The sequence below is a fragment of the Pristiophorus japonicus genome, chromosome 1, assembly GCF_044704955.1.
Source record: "Pristiophorus japonicus isolate sPriJap1 chromosome 1, sPriJap1.hap1, whole genome shotgun sequence".
Lineage (NCBI taxonomy): Eukaryota > Metazoa > Chordata > Chondrichthyes > Pristiophoridae > Pristiophorus > Pristiophorus japonicus.
In genome coordinates this window covers 397815825-397833324 of record NC_091977.1, presented here as the reverse complement: position 1 = coordinate 397833324, position 17500 = coordinate 397815825, and the positions used below count along the sequence as shown (strand labels likewise).

Here is a 17500-nt window from a genome sequence, read left to right as displayed (position 1 = left end):
GGGAGGGAGGACGGTCAAGCGAGGGGGGGAAGGGAGAGTGAGGGGGAGGGAAGGGAGAGCGAGGGGGGGGAAGGGCGAGCGAGGGGCGAAGGGAGAGCGAGGGGGGAAAGGGAGAGCGAGGGGGGGAAGGGAGAGCGAGGGGGGGAAGGGAGAGCGAGGGGGGGAAGGGAGAGCGAGGGGGGGAAGGGAGAGCGAGGGGGGAAGGGAGAGCGAGGGGGGGAAGGGAGAGCGAGGGGGGGAAGGGAGAGCGAGGGGGCGAAGGGAGAGCGAGGCGGCGAAGGGAGAGCGAGGGGGCGAAGGGAGAGCGAGGCGGCGAAGGGAGAGCGAGGGGGAGAAGGGAGAGCGAGGGGGAGAAGGGAGAGCGAGGGGGAGAAGGGAGAGCGAGGGGGAGAAGGGAGAGCGAGGGGGAGAAGGGAGAGCGAGGGGGAGAAGGGAGAGCGAGGGGGAGAAGGGAGAGCGAGGAAGGGAAGGGAGAGCGGGGGGGGGGGGAAGGGAGAGCGGGGGAGGGAAGGGAGAGCGGGGGGGGGAAGGGAGAGCGAGGGGCGGGGAAAAGGCGAGCGAGGGGGAGGGGAGGGCGAGCGAGTGGGGGGAAGGGGAGGGCGAGCAAGGCGGGGAGGGGAGGGCAAGCAAGCAGGTGGGGGGATTGCAAGCTGGGCGGGGAGAGGCCGAGCGGGGTTGGGGCAAGGCGTGCTAGTGGGGGGGGAGGGTGGGGAGAAGGAGGGGGAGGGCGAGCAAGGGGCGGGGGGGGATGGGAGGTAGTGTTGGCGCGGTGGGGGGAGAAGGTCGAGCGAGAAAATTGCTGCTAACTATTTGAGCTCTGGTTTTCAGCCTTCAAAAAAAAAGCACGTTAAATGAATCCAAGTTTCACAACCCAAGGCTATATTGTATATTTAAACTTCTAAGAACAGTGACTATAGCTTGGTCTCAATCATTTAAGTGTACTTACAATTTCATCAATATTCTTGTTCGAAAAATTTAGGTGCGTCAATTTTTTTAGGTACTGTCCCAATGGTTCATCTCTTCTGTTCTTTACATGGAGACTGCTTTTAGCAATTAGATCCACTGTAAGTCGAACCATAATGTAACAGATTTTAAGGATTTTGTCTCAAAGCTATTTCAGTGTAGATTTCTGTTTGAGCTCTTGGCTATTTCCAAAAATGATCAAACTCGACCCTGTGGAAGTAATTTAAGAGACGATTATATAGTACGCCCCGACCTGTGAAGGAAACACCACACCAGCAGCAGGGATAAAAGAAGCAGCGAGCAGCCAGGCGCCGCAGGGAGCAGCGTGAGCAGGTAAGAGAGGGTGACTACATTCGATGTCACAGGAAGGCAGGGAAATGATTGGATTGGTGAGTTTTTCTCTCTCTTTACTTGCTTTAAATTGAGGGCCTTAGATTAGATGCCGGGATCAATAAACATAGAAACATAGAAACATAGAAAATAGGTGCAGGAGTAAACCATTCGGCCCTTCGAGCCTGTACCGCCATATAATGAGTTCATGGTTGAACATGCAACTTCAGTACCCCATTCCTGCTTTCTCGCCATACCCCTTGATCCCCCTAGTAGTAAGGACTACATCTACTCCTTTGTGAATATATTTAGTGAATTGGCCTCAACAACTTTCTGTGGTAGAGAATTCCACAGGTTCACCACTCTCTGGGTGAAGAAGTTTCTCCTCATCTCGGTCCTAAATGGCTTACCCCTTATCCTTAGACTGTGACCTCTGGTTCTGGACTTCCCCAACATTCGGAACATTCTTCCTGCATCTAACCTGTCTAAACCCGTCAGAACTTTAAACGTTTCTATGAGATTCCCTCTCATTCTTCTGAACTCCAGTGAATACAAGCCCAGTTGATCCAGTCTTTCTTGATATGTCAGTCCCGCCATCCCGGGAATCAGTCTGGTGAACCTTCGCTGCACTCCCTCAATAGCAAGAATGTCCTTCCTCAAGTTGGGAGACCAAAACTGTACACAATACTCCAGGTGTGGCCTCACCAAGGCCCTGTACAACTGTAGCAACACCTCCCTGCCCCTGTACTCAAATCCCCTCGCTATGAAGGCCAACATGCCATTTGCTTTCTTAACCGCCTGCTGTACCTGCATACCAACCTTCAATGACTGATGTACCATGACACCCAGGTCTCGTTGCACCTCCCCTTTTCCTAATCTGTCACCATTCAGATAATAATCTGTCTCTCTGTTTTTACCACCAAAGTGAATAACTTCACATTTATCCACATTATACTTCATCTGCCATGCATTTGCCCACTCACCTAACCTATCCAAGTCACTCTGCAGATTCATAGCATCCTCCTCGCAGCTCACACTGCCACCCAACTTAGTGTCATCCGCAAATTTGGAGATACTAAATTTAATCCCCTCGTCTAAATCATTAATGTACAATGTAAACAGCTGGGGCCCCAGCACAGAACCTTGCGGTACCCCACTAGTCACTGCCTGCCATTCTGAAAAGTACCCATTTACTCCTACTCTTTGCTTCCTGTCTGACAACCAGTTCTCAATCCATGTCAGCACACTACCCCCAATCCCATGTGCTTTAACTTTGCACATTAATCTCTTGTGTGGGACCTTGTCGAAAGCCTTCTGAAATTCCAAATACACCGCATCAACTGGTTCTCCCTCGTCCACTCTACTGGAAACATCCTCAAAAAATTCCAGAAGATTTGTCAAGCATGATTTCCCTTTCACAAATCCATGCTGACTTGGACCTATCATGTCACCTCTTTCCAAATGCGCTGCTATGATATCCTTAATAATTGATTCCATCATTTTACCCACTACCGATGTCAGGCTGACCGGTCTATAATTCCCTGTTTTCTTTCTCCCTCCTTTTTTAAAAAGTGGAGTTACATTGGCTACCCTCCACTCGATAGGAACTGATCCAGAGTCAATGGAATGTTGGAAAATGACTGTCAATGCATCCGCTATTTCCAAGGCCACCTCCTTAAGTACTCTGGGATGCAGTCCATCAGGCCCTGGGATTTATCGGCCTTCAATCCCATCAATTTCCCCAACACAATTTCCCGCCTAATAAGGATTTCCTTCAGTTCCTTCTTCTTACTGGACCCTCTGACCCCTTTTATATCCGGAAGGTTGTTTGTGTCCTCCTTAGTGAATACCGAACCAAAGTACTTGTTCAATTGGTCTGCCATTTCTTTGTTCCCCGTTATGACTTCCCCTGATTCTGACTGCAGGGGACCTACGTTTGTCTTTACTAACCTTTTTCTCTTTACATATCTATAGAAACTTTTGCAGTCCATCTTAATGTTTCCTGCAAGCTTCCTCTCGTACTCTATTTTCCCTGCCCTAATCAAACCCTTTGTCCTCCTTTGCTGAGTTCTAAATTTCTCCCAGTCCCCAGGTTCACTGCTATTTCTGGCCAATTTGTATGCCACTTCCTTGGCTTTAATACTATCCCTGATTTCCCTTGATAGCCACGGTTGAGCCACCTTCCCTTTTTTATTTTTACGCCAGACAGGGATGTACAATTGTTGTAGTCATCCATGCGGTCTCTAAATGTCTGCCATTGCCCATCCACAGTCAACCCCTTAGGTATCATTCGCCAATCTATCCTAGCCGATTCACGCCTCATGCCTTCAAAGTCACCCTTCTTTAAGTTCTGGACCACGGTCTCTGAATTAACTGTTTCATTCTCCATCCTTATGTAGAATTCCACCATATTATGGTCACTCTTCCCCAAGGGGCCTCGCACAACGAGATTGCTAATTAATCCTTTCTCATTACACAACACCCAGTCTAAGATGGCCTCCCCCCTAGTTGGTTCCTCGACATATTGGTCTAGAAAACCATCCCTTATGCACTCCAGGAAATCCTCCTCCACCGTATTGCTTCCAGTTTGGTTAGCCCAATCTATATGCATATTAAAGTCACCCATGATAACTGCTGCACCTTTATTGCATGCACCCCTAATTTCCTGTTTGATGCCCTCCCCAACATCATTACTACTGTTTGGAGGTCTGTACACAACTCCCACTAACGCTTTTTGCTCTTTGGTGTTCTGCAGCTCTACTAATATAGATTTCATATCATCCAAGCTAATGTCCTTCCTAACGATTGCATTAATCTCCTCTTTAACCAGCAATGTTACCCCACCTCCTTTTCCTTTTATTCTATCCTTCCTGAATGTCGAATACCCCTGGATGTTGAGTTCCCAGCCCTGATCATCCTGGAGCCACGTCTCTTTGACTTTTTTAATTTTCGTTCACCTGAATCCTCCTCCTAAAAACTAAATCTAAATCTAATTAATGAAATACATTAGAAATGGCAGGACAGGCGGTGTGTTTCTGCTGTTGCATGTGGGAGCTGGTGACCCCATTGAGGTCCATCACGACTACATCTGCAGCAAGTATCTGCAGCTCGAGGAGCTCCGTGTTGATGAGCTGGAATCCGAGCTGCCGACACTACAACACATTAGGGAGGGGGAAGAGTTACCTGGACGCTGCGATCCAGGAGCTAGTCACACCAATTAGGGTAATTAATTCAAATTCGATCCGTGATCAGGGCCAGGAGGGTGTGACTACGAGTGAGGAAGGTATGAATGGAGTGATAGACGAGCCTCGGCCCTTGCTCAAGTCCAACAGGTTCGAGGCTCTTACTCCCTGTGTGGACGAGAGCAGGGACTGCAGGGAGGATGAGCAAACTGACCACAGCACTGTGGTACAGGTGGCCATTCAAGTGGGGGGAAATAAAAAGAAACATTGTAGTGATAGGGGACAGTATCATTTGGGGGATAGATATCATTTGGAAGGGTTCTCTACAGCTGTATTGCCTGCCCGTTAGCAGGGTTAAGGACATCTCCTCAGGGCTGGAGAGGAACTTGGACTGAGAGGGGGAAGATCCAGTTGTCGTGTCGTGGTCCACGTGCGTACCAACAACATGGATAGGACAAAGAAAGAGGTTCTGCTTCGAGAGTATGAGCAGCTAAGGGCCAAATTATAAAGCAGAACCACAAAGATAATAATTTCTGGATTACAACCTGAGCCACGAGCAAATTTGCGTAGGGTAAATAAGATCAGAGAGTTAAACACACGACTGAAAGATTGGTGTGGGAGAAATGGGTTTTGGTTCGCGGGACACTGGCACCAGGACTGCGGTAAGAGGGAGCCGCTCCGTTCGGACGGGCTCCACTTAGACCGTGCTGGGACTAGGGTCCTGGCGAATCGAATAACTAGGGTTGTAGAGAGGGCTTTAAACTAATTAGGGTGGGGGGGGAGGATTCAGGTGAGCGAAAATTTAAAAAGTCAAAAAACAAGGAGAAGGCAATAAGATCAGGGTAGCACTGGGGGAAATAAAAACCAGAGCGTGCCAGGAAGGGACAGAATGTATAAACATAAAGGTGAATCAGAAAGTGGGGTCAAAGCAGGAAAAAAATGGTTCAAACATTTTTTTTAAGCTCTTTATCTAAATGCACGTAGCATTCGTAACAAAATAGATACAAATGGGTATGATCTGATAGCCATTACAGAGACGTGGTTGCAAGGTGACTAGGACTGGGAACTAAATATTCAGGGGTATTTGACAATTCGGAAGAACAGACACTAAAGGAAAAGGAGGTGGTATAGCACTGTTAATAAAGGATGAGAATAGTGCTATAGTGAGAAATGATTTTGGCTCAGAGGATCAAGACGTTGAATCAGTTTGGGTAGAGATAAGGAATAATAAGGGGAAAAAAATCACTGGTGGGTGTAGTCTATAGGCCCCCTAACAGTAGCTACACTGTTGGACGGAGTATAAATCAAGAAATAATGGAGGCTTGTAATAAAGGAACAGCAATAATCATGGGTTATTTTAATCTTTATATTGATTGAACAAAACAAAGTGGCCAGGGGAGCCTTGAGGAAGAGTTCATAGAGTGTACCCGAGATAGTTTCCTTGAACAGTACATAGAAACATAGAAAATAGGTGCAGGAGTAGGCCATTCGGCCCTTTGAGCCCAATAAGATCATGGCTGATCATTCACCTCAGTACTCCTTTCCTGCTTTCTCTCCATACCCCTTGATCCCTTTAGCCGTAAGGGCCATATCTAACTCCCTCTTGAATATATCCAACGAACTGGCATCAATAATTCTCTGCGGTACAGAATTCCACAGGTTAACAACTCTCTGAGTGAAAAAGTTTCTCCTCATCTCGGTCCTAAATGGCTTACCCCTTATCCTTAGACTGTGTCCCCGGTTCTGGACATCCCCAACATCGGGAACATTCTTCCTGCATCTAACCTGTCCAGTCCCGTCAGAATTTTATATGTTTCTATGAGATCCCCTCTCATCCTTCTAAACTCCAGTGAATACAGGCCCAGTCGATCCTCATATGTCAGTCCTGCCATCCCGGGAATCAGTCTGGTGAAACTTCGCTGCACTCCCTCAATAGCTAGAACATCCTTCCTCAGATTAGGAGACCAAAACTGAACACAATATTCCAGGTGAGGCCTCACCAAGACCCTGTACAACTGCAGTAAGACCTCCCTGCTACTATACTCAAATCCCCTAGCTATGAAGGCCAACTTGCCATTTGCTTTCTTCACCGCCTGCTATACCTGCATGCCAACTTTAAATGATGATGTACCATGACACCCAGGTCTCGTTGCACCTCCCCTTTTCCTAATCTGCCGCCATTCAGATAATATTCTGCCTTCGTGTTTTTGCCCCCGAAGTGGATAACCTCACATTTATCCACATTATATTGCATCTGCCATGCATTTGCCCACTCAGCTAACCTGTCCAAGTCACCCTGCAGCCTCTTAGCATCCTCCTCACAGCTCACACCTCCACCCAGCTTAGTGTCCTCTGCAAACTTGGAGATATTACACTCAATTCCTTTATCTAAATCATTGATGTATATTGTAAATAGCTGGGGTCCCAGCACCGAGCCCTGCGACACCCCACTAGTCACTGCCTGTCATTTTAAAAAGGACCCGTTTATCCCGACTCTCTGCTTCCTGTCTGCCAACCAGTTCTCTATCCATGTCAATACATTACCCCCAATACCATGTACTTTAATTTTGCACACCAATCTCTTCTGTGGGACCTTGTCAAAAGTCTTTTGAAAGTCCAAATACACCACATCCACTGGTTCTCCCTTGTCCATTCTGCTAGTTACATCCTCAAAAAATTCTAGATTTGTCAAGTACAATTTCCCTTTCATAAATCCATGCTGACTTGGACCGATCCTGTCACTGCTTTCCAAATGCGCTGCAATTTCATCTTTAATAACTGATTCCAACATTTTCCCCACTACTGATGTCAGGCTAACCGGTCTATAATTCCCCGTTTTCTCGCTCCCTCCTTTCTTAAAAAGTGGTTTTACATTAGCTACGTTGCGGAACTAACCAGGGAGCAGGCAATCTTAGATCTGGTACTGTGTAATGAGACAGGATTAATAAATGATCTCGTAGTAAAAGATCCTCTTGGAATGAGTGACCATAACGTGGTTTGAATTTCAAATTCAGTTGGAGTGCGAGAAAGTTGGTTCTCAAACCAGTGTCCTACGCTTAAATAAAGGAGACTACAAAGGTATGAGGGTATAGTTGGTTAAAGTGGACTGGGAAAATAGATTAAATTATGGGACGCTTGATGAGCAGTGGCAGACATTTAAGGAGCTATTTCGTAACTCACAACAAAAATATATCCAAATGAGAAGACTGTAAGAGAAGGGATAACCATTCGTGGCTAACTAAGGGATGGTATCAAATTGAAAACAAGGGCATACAATGTGGCCAAGACTAGTGGGAGGCCAGAGGAGTGGGAAACTTTTAAAGGCCAGCAAAAAATGACTTAAAAAATGATAGAGTGGGAAGATAGATTATGAAAGTTGTTATATATGTATACTTGTATTTACTCTGTACAACCACCCGAGGTCTCATCCCCTGGAGTCCCAAGGGATCCCATAATTCCTTGGGAGCACAGGTATTTAAGGAGGCTTCACAGGTTGGAGAGGCACTCTGGAGACGTGCAATAAAAGACTAAGGTCACACTTTACTTTGAGCTCATAGTGTTCAGTCTGACTCTTTCACCATACACAACAACTGGCGACGAGACACAGATAGCGAACCCAAAGACGCAGAGAACAGTGGGCATCCTGGAGAAATTCTCCGAGGGAGATGATTGGGAAACTTTTGTGGAGCTACTCGACCAAGACTTCGTGGCCAACGAGCTAGATGGGGAAGAGAACGCTGCCAAACGAAGGGTGATCCTCCTCACCATCTGTGGGGCATCAATGTATGGCCTCATGAAGAATCTGCTCACTCCAGCGAAACCCATGGAGAAATCGTACAACAATTTGTGCACACTGGTCCGAGAGCATTTAAACTCGAAGGAAAGCGTTCTGATGGCGAGGCACCGGTTCTACACCTACAAAAAGGTCTGAAGGCCAGGAAGTGGCAAAATATGTCGCCGAGCTAAGACGCCTTGCAGGACATTGCAAATTTGAAGGACATTTGGAGCACATGCTCAGAGACTTTTTTGTACTTGGCATTGGCCACGAAACCATACTTCACAAACTTTTGACTGCAGAGACCCCAACCTTGAGTAAGGCCACAGCGATAGCCCAGGCGTTCATTGCCACCAGTGACAATATGAAGCAAATCTCACAACACACAAGTGCTGCTACAAGTACTGTGAACAAAGTGATGTTGTTTTCGAATCGTAACGTACAGGGCAGGTCACACATACCTGCAACTACACGTCTGCAGATGTCTCAGAGTCCAGGCTGATGATGCAAGGCCATTAACACATTGTTGGCGCTGCGGGGGTGATCATAGTTTTCATTCATGCCGATTCAAAGAGTACGTTTCCAAGGGCTGTGGAACAATGCGACACCTCCAACGAGTGTGCAGGCGAGCTGCAAAGCCTGTTAAACCTGCAAACCACCATGTTGCAGAGGAGGACAGATCCATGGAGGATCACAACGAACCAGAGCCTCAGATTGAGGAGGCAGAGGTACATGGGGTGCACACATTCACGACGAATTGTCCCCCAATAATGCTGAAGATTGAATTAAATGACTTCCGGTGTCAATGGAGCTGGACACGGACACGAGCCAGTCCATCATGGGCAGAAAGACTTTCGAAAGGTTGTGGTGCAACAAGGCCTCAAGGCCAGTCTTAACTCCAGTTCACATGAAACTAAGAACGTACACGAAAAAAATTATTCCTGTAATCGGCAGTGCTACCGTAAAGGTCTCCTATGATGGAGCGGTGCACAAGCTACCACTCTGGGTGGTACTGGGCGATGGTCCCCCGCTGCTCGGCAGGAGCTGGCTGGGAAAGATACACTGGAACTGGGACGACGTCCGAGCGCTATTGCCCGCTGACGACACTTCGTGTGCCCAGGTCTTAAACAAATTTCCTTCGTGTTCGAACCATGCATCAGGAAATTCCAAGGAACAAAAGTGCAGCTCCACCTAATTCCGGGGACAGACCCATCCATCACAAGGCGAGAGCAGAACCTTACATGATAAGAGAAAAGGTAGAGATCAGGCTGGACCGTCTGCAAAGAGAGGGCATAATTTCCCCGATCGAGTTCAATGAGTGGTCTCGTCCTATCGTCCCACTCCTCAAGGGAGACGGCACCGTCAGAATCTATGGCGATTACAAAGTAACTATTAATCGTTTCTCCCTGCAGGACCAATACCCACTACCAAAGGCCGACGACCTCTTTGCAACGCTGGCGGGAGGGAAGATGTTCACGAAGCTGGATCTGACTTCAGCCTACATGACGCAGGAATTGGAGGAATCATTGAAGGCCCTCACCTGCATCAACACGCACAACGGTCTTTTTGTTTATAACAGATGCCCGTTTGGAATCCGATCGGCGGCGGTGATATTCCCTAGAAACATGGAAAGCTTACTGAAGTCGATCCCACACACTGTGGTCTTCCTGGGCAACATCTTGGTCACAGGTCGGAACACAGTCGAGCATCTGCAGAACCTGGAGGAGGTTCTTAATTGACTCAACCTCGTGGGGCTCAAGTTAAAACGCTCGAAGTGCATTTTCCTGACGCCTGAAGTGGAGTTCCTGGGAAGGAGGATTGCGGCGGACGGCATCAGGCCCACCAACGCGAAGACGGAGCTGCGGTCGTTTCTGGGACTCCTGAACTACTTCGGTAACTTCTTACCGGGTCGCAGCACACTGTTAGAACCACCGCATGTCTTACTACGAAAAGGGGATGAATGGGTTTGGTGCAAAAGCGAAGAAAGTGCCTTTGTAAAAGTGAGAAAATTGTTATGTTCAAACAAATTGCTTGTGTTGTATGATCCATGTAAGTGTTTGGTACTAGCATGTGATGCGTCGTCATATGGCTTTGGGTGTGTATTGCAGCAAGCTAATGATTTCGGAAAACTGCAACCGGTTGCTTATGCATCCAGGCGTCTGTCTAAGGCTGAGAGAGCCTACAGCATGATTGAGAAAGAAGCATTAGCGTGTGTCTATGGGGTAAAGAAAATGCATCAATACCTGTTTGGGTTAAAATTCGAATTGGAAACTGACTTTAAGTCACTAATATTCCTGTTCTCCGAGAGTAAAGAGATAAATACCAACACATCGGCCCGCATCCAGAGCTGGGCGCTCACGTTGTCCACATACAACTACGCCATCCGCCACAGGCCAGGCACAGAAAACTGCGCCGATGCTCTCAGTAGGCTGCCATTGTCCACCACAGGGGTGGAAATGGCGCAGCCCGCAGATCTAGCCATGGTTATGGAAGCATTTGAGAGTGAGCAATCAACCATCACTGCCCGGCAGATCAAAACCTGGACAAGCCAGGACCCTTATAATCTCGAGTCAAAAGCTGTGTGCTTCTCGGGAGCTGGTCCAGTGTCCAGTGGAAATGCAGGAAGAGATAAAGTCATTCCAGCGGCGCAAAGATGAAATGTCTATACAGGCAGACTGCTTTCTGTGGGGGAATCGAGTAGTGGTCCCCAAGAAGGGCAGAGACACCTTCATCAATGACCTCCACTGTCATGTATTCAACTGTCATTGTAACCCATGTATACACTGACCTAAGTTGTACACCGTGAGAACATTGACCACTAGGTGGTGAACTTGTGGGATACACTCCTAACCTGGACTTTCAGATATAAAAGGGGAAGCTCCACCCACCTTCATCACTTCAGTGTTGGTGAATAAAGGTTACTGGTCACAGAGCGACCTTCTCTCAAGTATGGGCCTCGTGTGCATTTATACTGTATAGTAAGGACATATCATTGTCGACGAGAAACTGGGATTTAAACCACGCGAGCATGGCCACTAGCAGCACAGATGAGAGGTACTGGGTTGGTGATGGTTGGGATGATTTCATTGAGAGACTACAGCAAAGTTTCTTCACTAAGGAATGGTTGGGACAGGATTCGGCCGACAAACGCAGAGCTCATCTCCTGACGGTTTGTGGGTCCAGGACATACTCCCTGATGAAGGATCTTCTAGCACCAGAGAAGCTGGCGGACAAGACTTTTGAAGAGCTCAGTAATTTGATCGGGGAACACTTTAAACCGGCGAGCAGCCTGCACATGGCGAGACACCGGTTTTACACGCACCAGCGGCGAGAAGGGCAAAGCGTTCCAGATTTCGTGGCAGACCTCCGGCGACTGGCGAGCCTATGTAAGTTCCCAGATGCATGCAGAGCGGAGATGCTGCGAGACTTTTTTATTGAGAGCATTGGGCACGCTGGGGTTTTCAGGAAACTGATTGAGACCAAAGACTTGACCCTGGAAAAGGCGGCTTTGATGGCCCAGACATTTATCTCAGGAGAGGAAGAGACCAGAGTGATGTTTGACAAAAATCTTGGCTTAAATGCAGCAAATGGACAGGGAGTCAACATTGTTAACATGGCACACAGTTCTCCAGGCAGACATGCCCGAGCATGTAGTCGAACCCAAAGGGGAATTCAACAGAGACAATAGCTAGCTGAATGGCGATTCATGCCATCGCAAGGGACAATGCGGCCAGTAATGGGGCCATCAACACCTGTCAATAGTGCGCTTAAGGACAGTTACAGAGACAGTCAGAGACGATCGACTGGTAATGGACCTTTGGTTTCTAACAATGGCTCATGTTGGAGGTGTGGAGACAAACACCCAGCCAGAGCTTGCAGGTATCAGCAATATACCTGCAGAAATTGCAACGTCAGCGGTCACTTGGCGTGTGCAGGAAGCCTGCAGCCAGATTGATGTACGAGGAGGACGGGCCCGATGTAAGCCCTATGAGGCCAAATAAACACTGGGGGAAATCGCTGGAAGCTGAAGTTCAGTGAGTTCATGTGGAGCACATATACAGTTCATATACCAGGACGCCACCGATAATGATGAAAGTGCTCCTCAATGGCATCCCAGTATCAATGGAGCTAGACACGGTGGCCAGCCAGTCCCTGATGAGTATCAAACAGTTCGACAAGTTGTGGGCATCCAAGGTTAGGAGGCCAAAATTATTGCCGATTGACGGACAGCTACGGACATATACAAAGGAGATCATTCCGGTGCTAGGCAGCGCCACGGTAGTCGTGACCCACAAAGATTCGGAGAACAGATTGCCACTCTGAATTGTCCCGGGGGACGGTCCCGCACTACTGGGGAGGAGTTGGCTTGCTGTCATAAACTGGAAATGGGGCGATGTCAATGCAATTTCTTCTGTGGAGCGAATATCATGCTCACAGGTCCTGGACAAATTTGACTCATTATATCAACCCGGCATTGGCACTTTCATGGGGACCAAGGTAGTGATTCACATCAACCCGGGCGCCAGGCCAATACACCACAAGGCCAGAGCGGTGCCGTACGTGATGCGGGAAAAGATAGAAGGCGAATTGGACCGCCTGCTGAGGGAAGGCATCATCTCGCAAGTCGAATTCAGTGACTGGGCGAGCCCAATTGTGCCGTTGGTCAAGGCGGATGGGTCGGTCAGGATATGTGGTGATTACAAGGCCACCATCAATCAGGTGACACTCCAAGACCAGTACCTGCTACCGAGAGCGGAGGACCTCTTTGCGACAATTTCAAAATTGAACTTGACCTCAGCTTACATGACCCAGGAGCTGGCGAGTGAGTCGAAGAAGCTGACCACCATCACGACACACAAGGGATTGTTTGAGTACAACAGATGTCCGTTCGGGATTCGCTCGGCCGCCGCGATCTTTCAACGAAATATGGAAAGCCTCCTCAAGTCGATTTCAAGGATGGTGGTTTTTCAAGACGACATCCTCATCACGGGTTGCGATACTGAAGAACACCTCCACAACCTGGATCGGGTAAGGCTGCGACTGAAAAAGGCGAAATGCGTCTACCTAGCTCCAGAGGTAGAATTCCTGGGGATGAGGGTAGCAGCAGACGGGATCAGACCTACTGCATCCAAAACGGAAGCGATCCAGAGAGCACCCAGACCCTGTAACATGACGGAGCTGCGTTCGTTCCTGGGGCTCCTGAACTATTTTGGTAACTTTCTTCCCAAATTGAGCACGTTGTTAGAGCTGCTACACGTGCCCCTATGCAAAGGTCGCGAATGGGTCTGGGGAAAAAGCCAGGAAAGGGCTTTTGATAGAGCACGCAATTTGTTATGCTCTAACAATCTGTTAACGCTATATGACCCATGTAAGAAACTTGTTTTAGCTTGCGATGCGTCATCCTATGGGGTCGGGTGTGTGTTGCAGCATGTTAGTGCCAAGGTTCAGTTACAACCGGTAGCTTATGCCTCCAGAAGTCTGTCCCAGGCAGAAAGGGGCTACGGGATGGTAGAAAAGGAAGCGCTTGCATGTGTATAAGCCGTTAAAAAAAATGCACCAGTACCTGTTTAGCAGGAAATTTGAGCTGGAGACAGATCACAAACTCCTAACGTCCCTTTTGGCCGACAACAAGGTCATAAATGCAAATGCATCAGCCCGCATACAGAGGTGGGCACTCACACTAGCCGCCTATGACTAAACAATTCGGCACAGACCGGGCACTGAAAACTGCGCCGATGGACTCAGCAGGCTCCCACTAGCCACCACCGAGGGGGCAACCGAGCATGCTGCTGAGATGGTAATGGCTATTGAAGCTTTCGAAAGTGAAGGCTCACCCGTGGCAGCCTGTCAGATCAAAGTCTGGACAAACAGAGACCCGCTACTGTTTTTAGTCAAGAAATGTGTCCTGAATGGGGACTGGGCAGCCACGTACGGGGCATGCCCTGAGGAATTCAAACCATTTCACAGGTGTAGGGATGAACTCTCGATTCAGGCCGATTGCCTACTGTGGGGAAACCGAGTAGTCATGCCCCAGAAGGGCAGAGTGGTGTTCATCAGAGAACTTCACAATGAGCACCCGGGCATTGTCATGATGAAGGCAATTGCCAGGTCACACATTTGGTGGCCAGGGATAGATGCAGACCTGGAACTTTGTGTTCGCAGGTGCAACACGTGTGCCCAGCTGGGCAATGCACCCCGGGAAGCCCCTCTTAGCCCCTGGTCCTGACCCGCCAAGTCATAGTCATGCATCCATGTGGACTACGCAGGTCCTTTCATGGGAAAAATGTTTTTGGTTGTAGTAGACGCCTATTCCAAATGGATCGAGTGTGACATTCTCAATTCACGCACATCCTCTGCCACGGTAGAAAGTTTACAGGCAATGTTCGCTGCCCATGGTCTACTGGACGTCTTGGTCAGCGACAATGGCCCGTGCTTTACAAGCATTGAATTTCAGGACTTCATGGCAGGAAATGGTATCAACCATGTCAGAACGGCACCGTTCAAGCTGGCCTCAAACGGCCAGGCGGAACGAGCAGTTCAGATAATCAAACAGGGGATGCTCAGAATCCAAGGGGGTTCCCTGCAAAGCCGCTTATCACGTCTCCTGTTGGCCAATAGATCCCAACCACACTCGCTCACAGGGGTCCCGCCCGCAGAGCTGCTAATGAAAAGGACGCTTAAAACCAGGTTATCCCTTATACACCCCACCATGAAAGAACTTGTTGAGAGCAGGCGCCAGTCACAATGCGACTACCATGACGGGAATGTGAGGGCGCGATGTATTGATGTCAATGACCTTGTCTTTGTCCTCAACTACGCTGCATAGCCTAAATGGCTCGCAGGCACTGTGATTGCCAAAGAGGGGAATAGGATTCTGGTAGTTAAACTTACCAATGGACAAATCTGCCGCAAACACATGGATCAAACAAAAAGGAGGTTCAGCAACCCCATAGAAGAAGCAGAGGAAGAACACAATGTAGAGTTCACTCCTCCACAGGTGACCGAACACCAGAACCAAGCGGAGGAGAGGGCAGTCACTGTGGGCAGTCCGGACAGGCCTGAGGCACCGCAAACAGCAGACACTCAGGCCAGCGCCCAACAACCAGAGCCCTAACTAAGGTGCTCTACAAGGGAGCGCAAACCACCAGAGAGACTTAACCTGTGACCCCAATAAGACTTTGGGGGGGGGGGGGGGGGAGGAGGTGATGTCATGTATTCAACTGTCATTGTAACCCATGTAGAAACTGACCTAAGTTGTACAGCATGAGAACATTGACCACTAGGTGGTGAACTTGTGGGAGACAATCCTAACCCTGGACTTTCAGGTATAAAAGGGGAAGCTCCACCCACCTTCATCACTTCAGTGCTGGTGAATAAAGGTTGCTGGTCACAGTGACCTTCTCTCAAGTATGGGCCTCGTGTGCATTTATACTGTATAGTAAGGACATATCATCCACAGGACCACCCAGGCATCGTAATGATGAAAGCAATAGCCAGATCCCATGTGTGGTGGCCCAGTATCAATGCGGACTTAGAGTCCTGCGTTCACAGATGTAATACATGCTCGCAGTTAAGCAATGCACCCAGGGAGGCGCAGCTAAGTTTATGATCTTGGCCCTCCAAACTGTGGTCTATGGTACACGTCGACTATTCAGGCCATTTCTTGGGTAAAATATTCCTTGTGATTGTAGACGCGTACTCCAAGTGGATTGAATGTGCGATAATATCGGCTAGCACGTCCGCTGCCACTACTGAAAGCCTGCAGGCCATGTTTGCCACACACGGCCGCCCCGATGTCCTGGTGAGCTACAACAGGCCTTGTTTTACCAAGTGCTAAGTTCAAAGAATTCATGACCCGTAACAGGATCAAACATGTCACATCTGCCCCGTTTAAACCAGCGTCCAATGGTCAGGCACAGAGAGCAGTGCAAACCATCAAGCAAGGCTTGAAGAGAGTAACTGAAGGCTCACAGCAGACTCGCCTATCCAGAGTCCTGCTTAGCTACCGAACGAGACCCCACTCACTCACTGGGATCCCACCTGCTGAACTGCTCATGAAAAGAGCACTTAAGACAAGGCTCTCGTTAGTTCACCCTGATCTACATGAGGTAGAGAGCAGGCGGCTTCAACAAAGTGCCTACCATGATGGCGCAAATGTGTCACGTGAGATTGAAATCAATGATCCTGTATTTGTATTAAATTATGGACAAGGTCCCAAGTGGCTTCCCGGCACTGTCGGGCCAAAAAGGGGAGCAGGGTGTTTCGGGTCAAACTTTCAAATGGACTCATTCACCGGAAACACTTGGACCAAGTCAAACTCAGATTCACGGACTATCCTGAGTAATCCACCTTGGACCCTACCTTTTTTGATTCCCCAACATAAACACCAGTAGAAACCGGCACCACGGTTGACCACGCAGCAGAACCCATCATCCACAGCAGCCCAGCAGGGCCCAACACACCAGGCAGCCCAGCAAGGCCAGCTGCACAGCAGGCCAGCGAGGGCCCAACAAATGATTCAACAACACCAGCTTTCACACCGAGACGATCAATCAGGGCAAGAAGGGCCCCAGATTGACTCACATTGTAAATAGTTACACTATTGACTTTCGGGGGTGGGGGGTGGGGGGGGGTGTTGTTATATATGTATATTTGTATTTACTCTGTACAGCCACCAGAGGGCTCATCCCCTGGAGTCCCAAGGGATCCCATAATCCCTTGGGAGCACAGGTATTTAAGGAGGCTTCACAGGTTGGAGAGGCACTCTGGAGACCTGCAATAAAAGACTACGGTCACACGTTACTTTGAGCTCACAGTGTTCAGTCTGACTCTTTCTCCACATACAACAAAAGTAATCTAGCATGAAATATAAAAACAGACAGTCAGAGTTTCTACAGGTACATAAAAAGGAAAAGAGTGGCTAAAGTAAATGTTGGTTCCCTTGAGGATGAGACTGGGGAATTAATAATAGAGAACAGGGAAATGGCAGAGACGGTGAACAAATATTTTGTATCGGTCTTCATGGTAGATGACACTAAAAACATCCCAATAGCAGATAATCAAGGGGCTATAGGGAGGGAGGAACTTAATACAATCACTATCACTAATGAAGTAGTTCTCAGTAAAATAATGGGACTAAAGGCGGACAAGTCCCCTGGGCCTGATGGCTTACATCCTAGGGTCTTAAGAGGTGGCTGCAGAGATAGTGGATGCATTGGTTGTAATCTACCAAAATTCCCTGGAATCTGGG

The 17500-nt window shown here is 48.5% G+C and overlaps 1 protein-coding gene across 5 annotated transcripts in view; it reads right to left on the bottom strand.

The window, feature by feature from the left end:
* ppp1r42 (protein phosphatase 1, regulatory subunit 42) overlaps positions 1-17500 on the bottom strand; it is a 223005-nt gene that overhangs the window by 197545 nt on the left and 7960 nt on the right. For all 5 annotated transcript variants that reach the window (XM_070875368.1, XM_070875387.1, XM_070875407.1 and 2 more), the window contains exon 3: positions 947-1173. In XM_070875368.1, the coding sequence (XP_070731469.1) occupies positions 947-1078 (132 nt within the window). In that variant the 5' untranslated portion in view covers positions 1079-1173. The remainder of the gene's footprint in view (positions 1-946; positions 1174-17500) is intronic.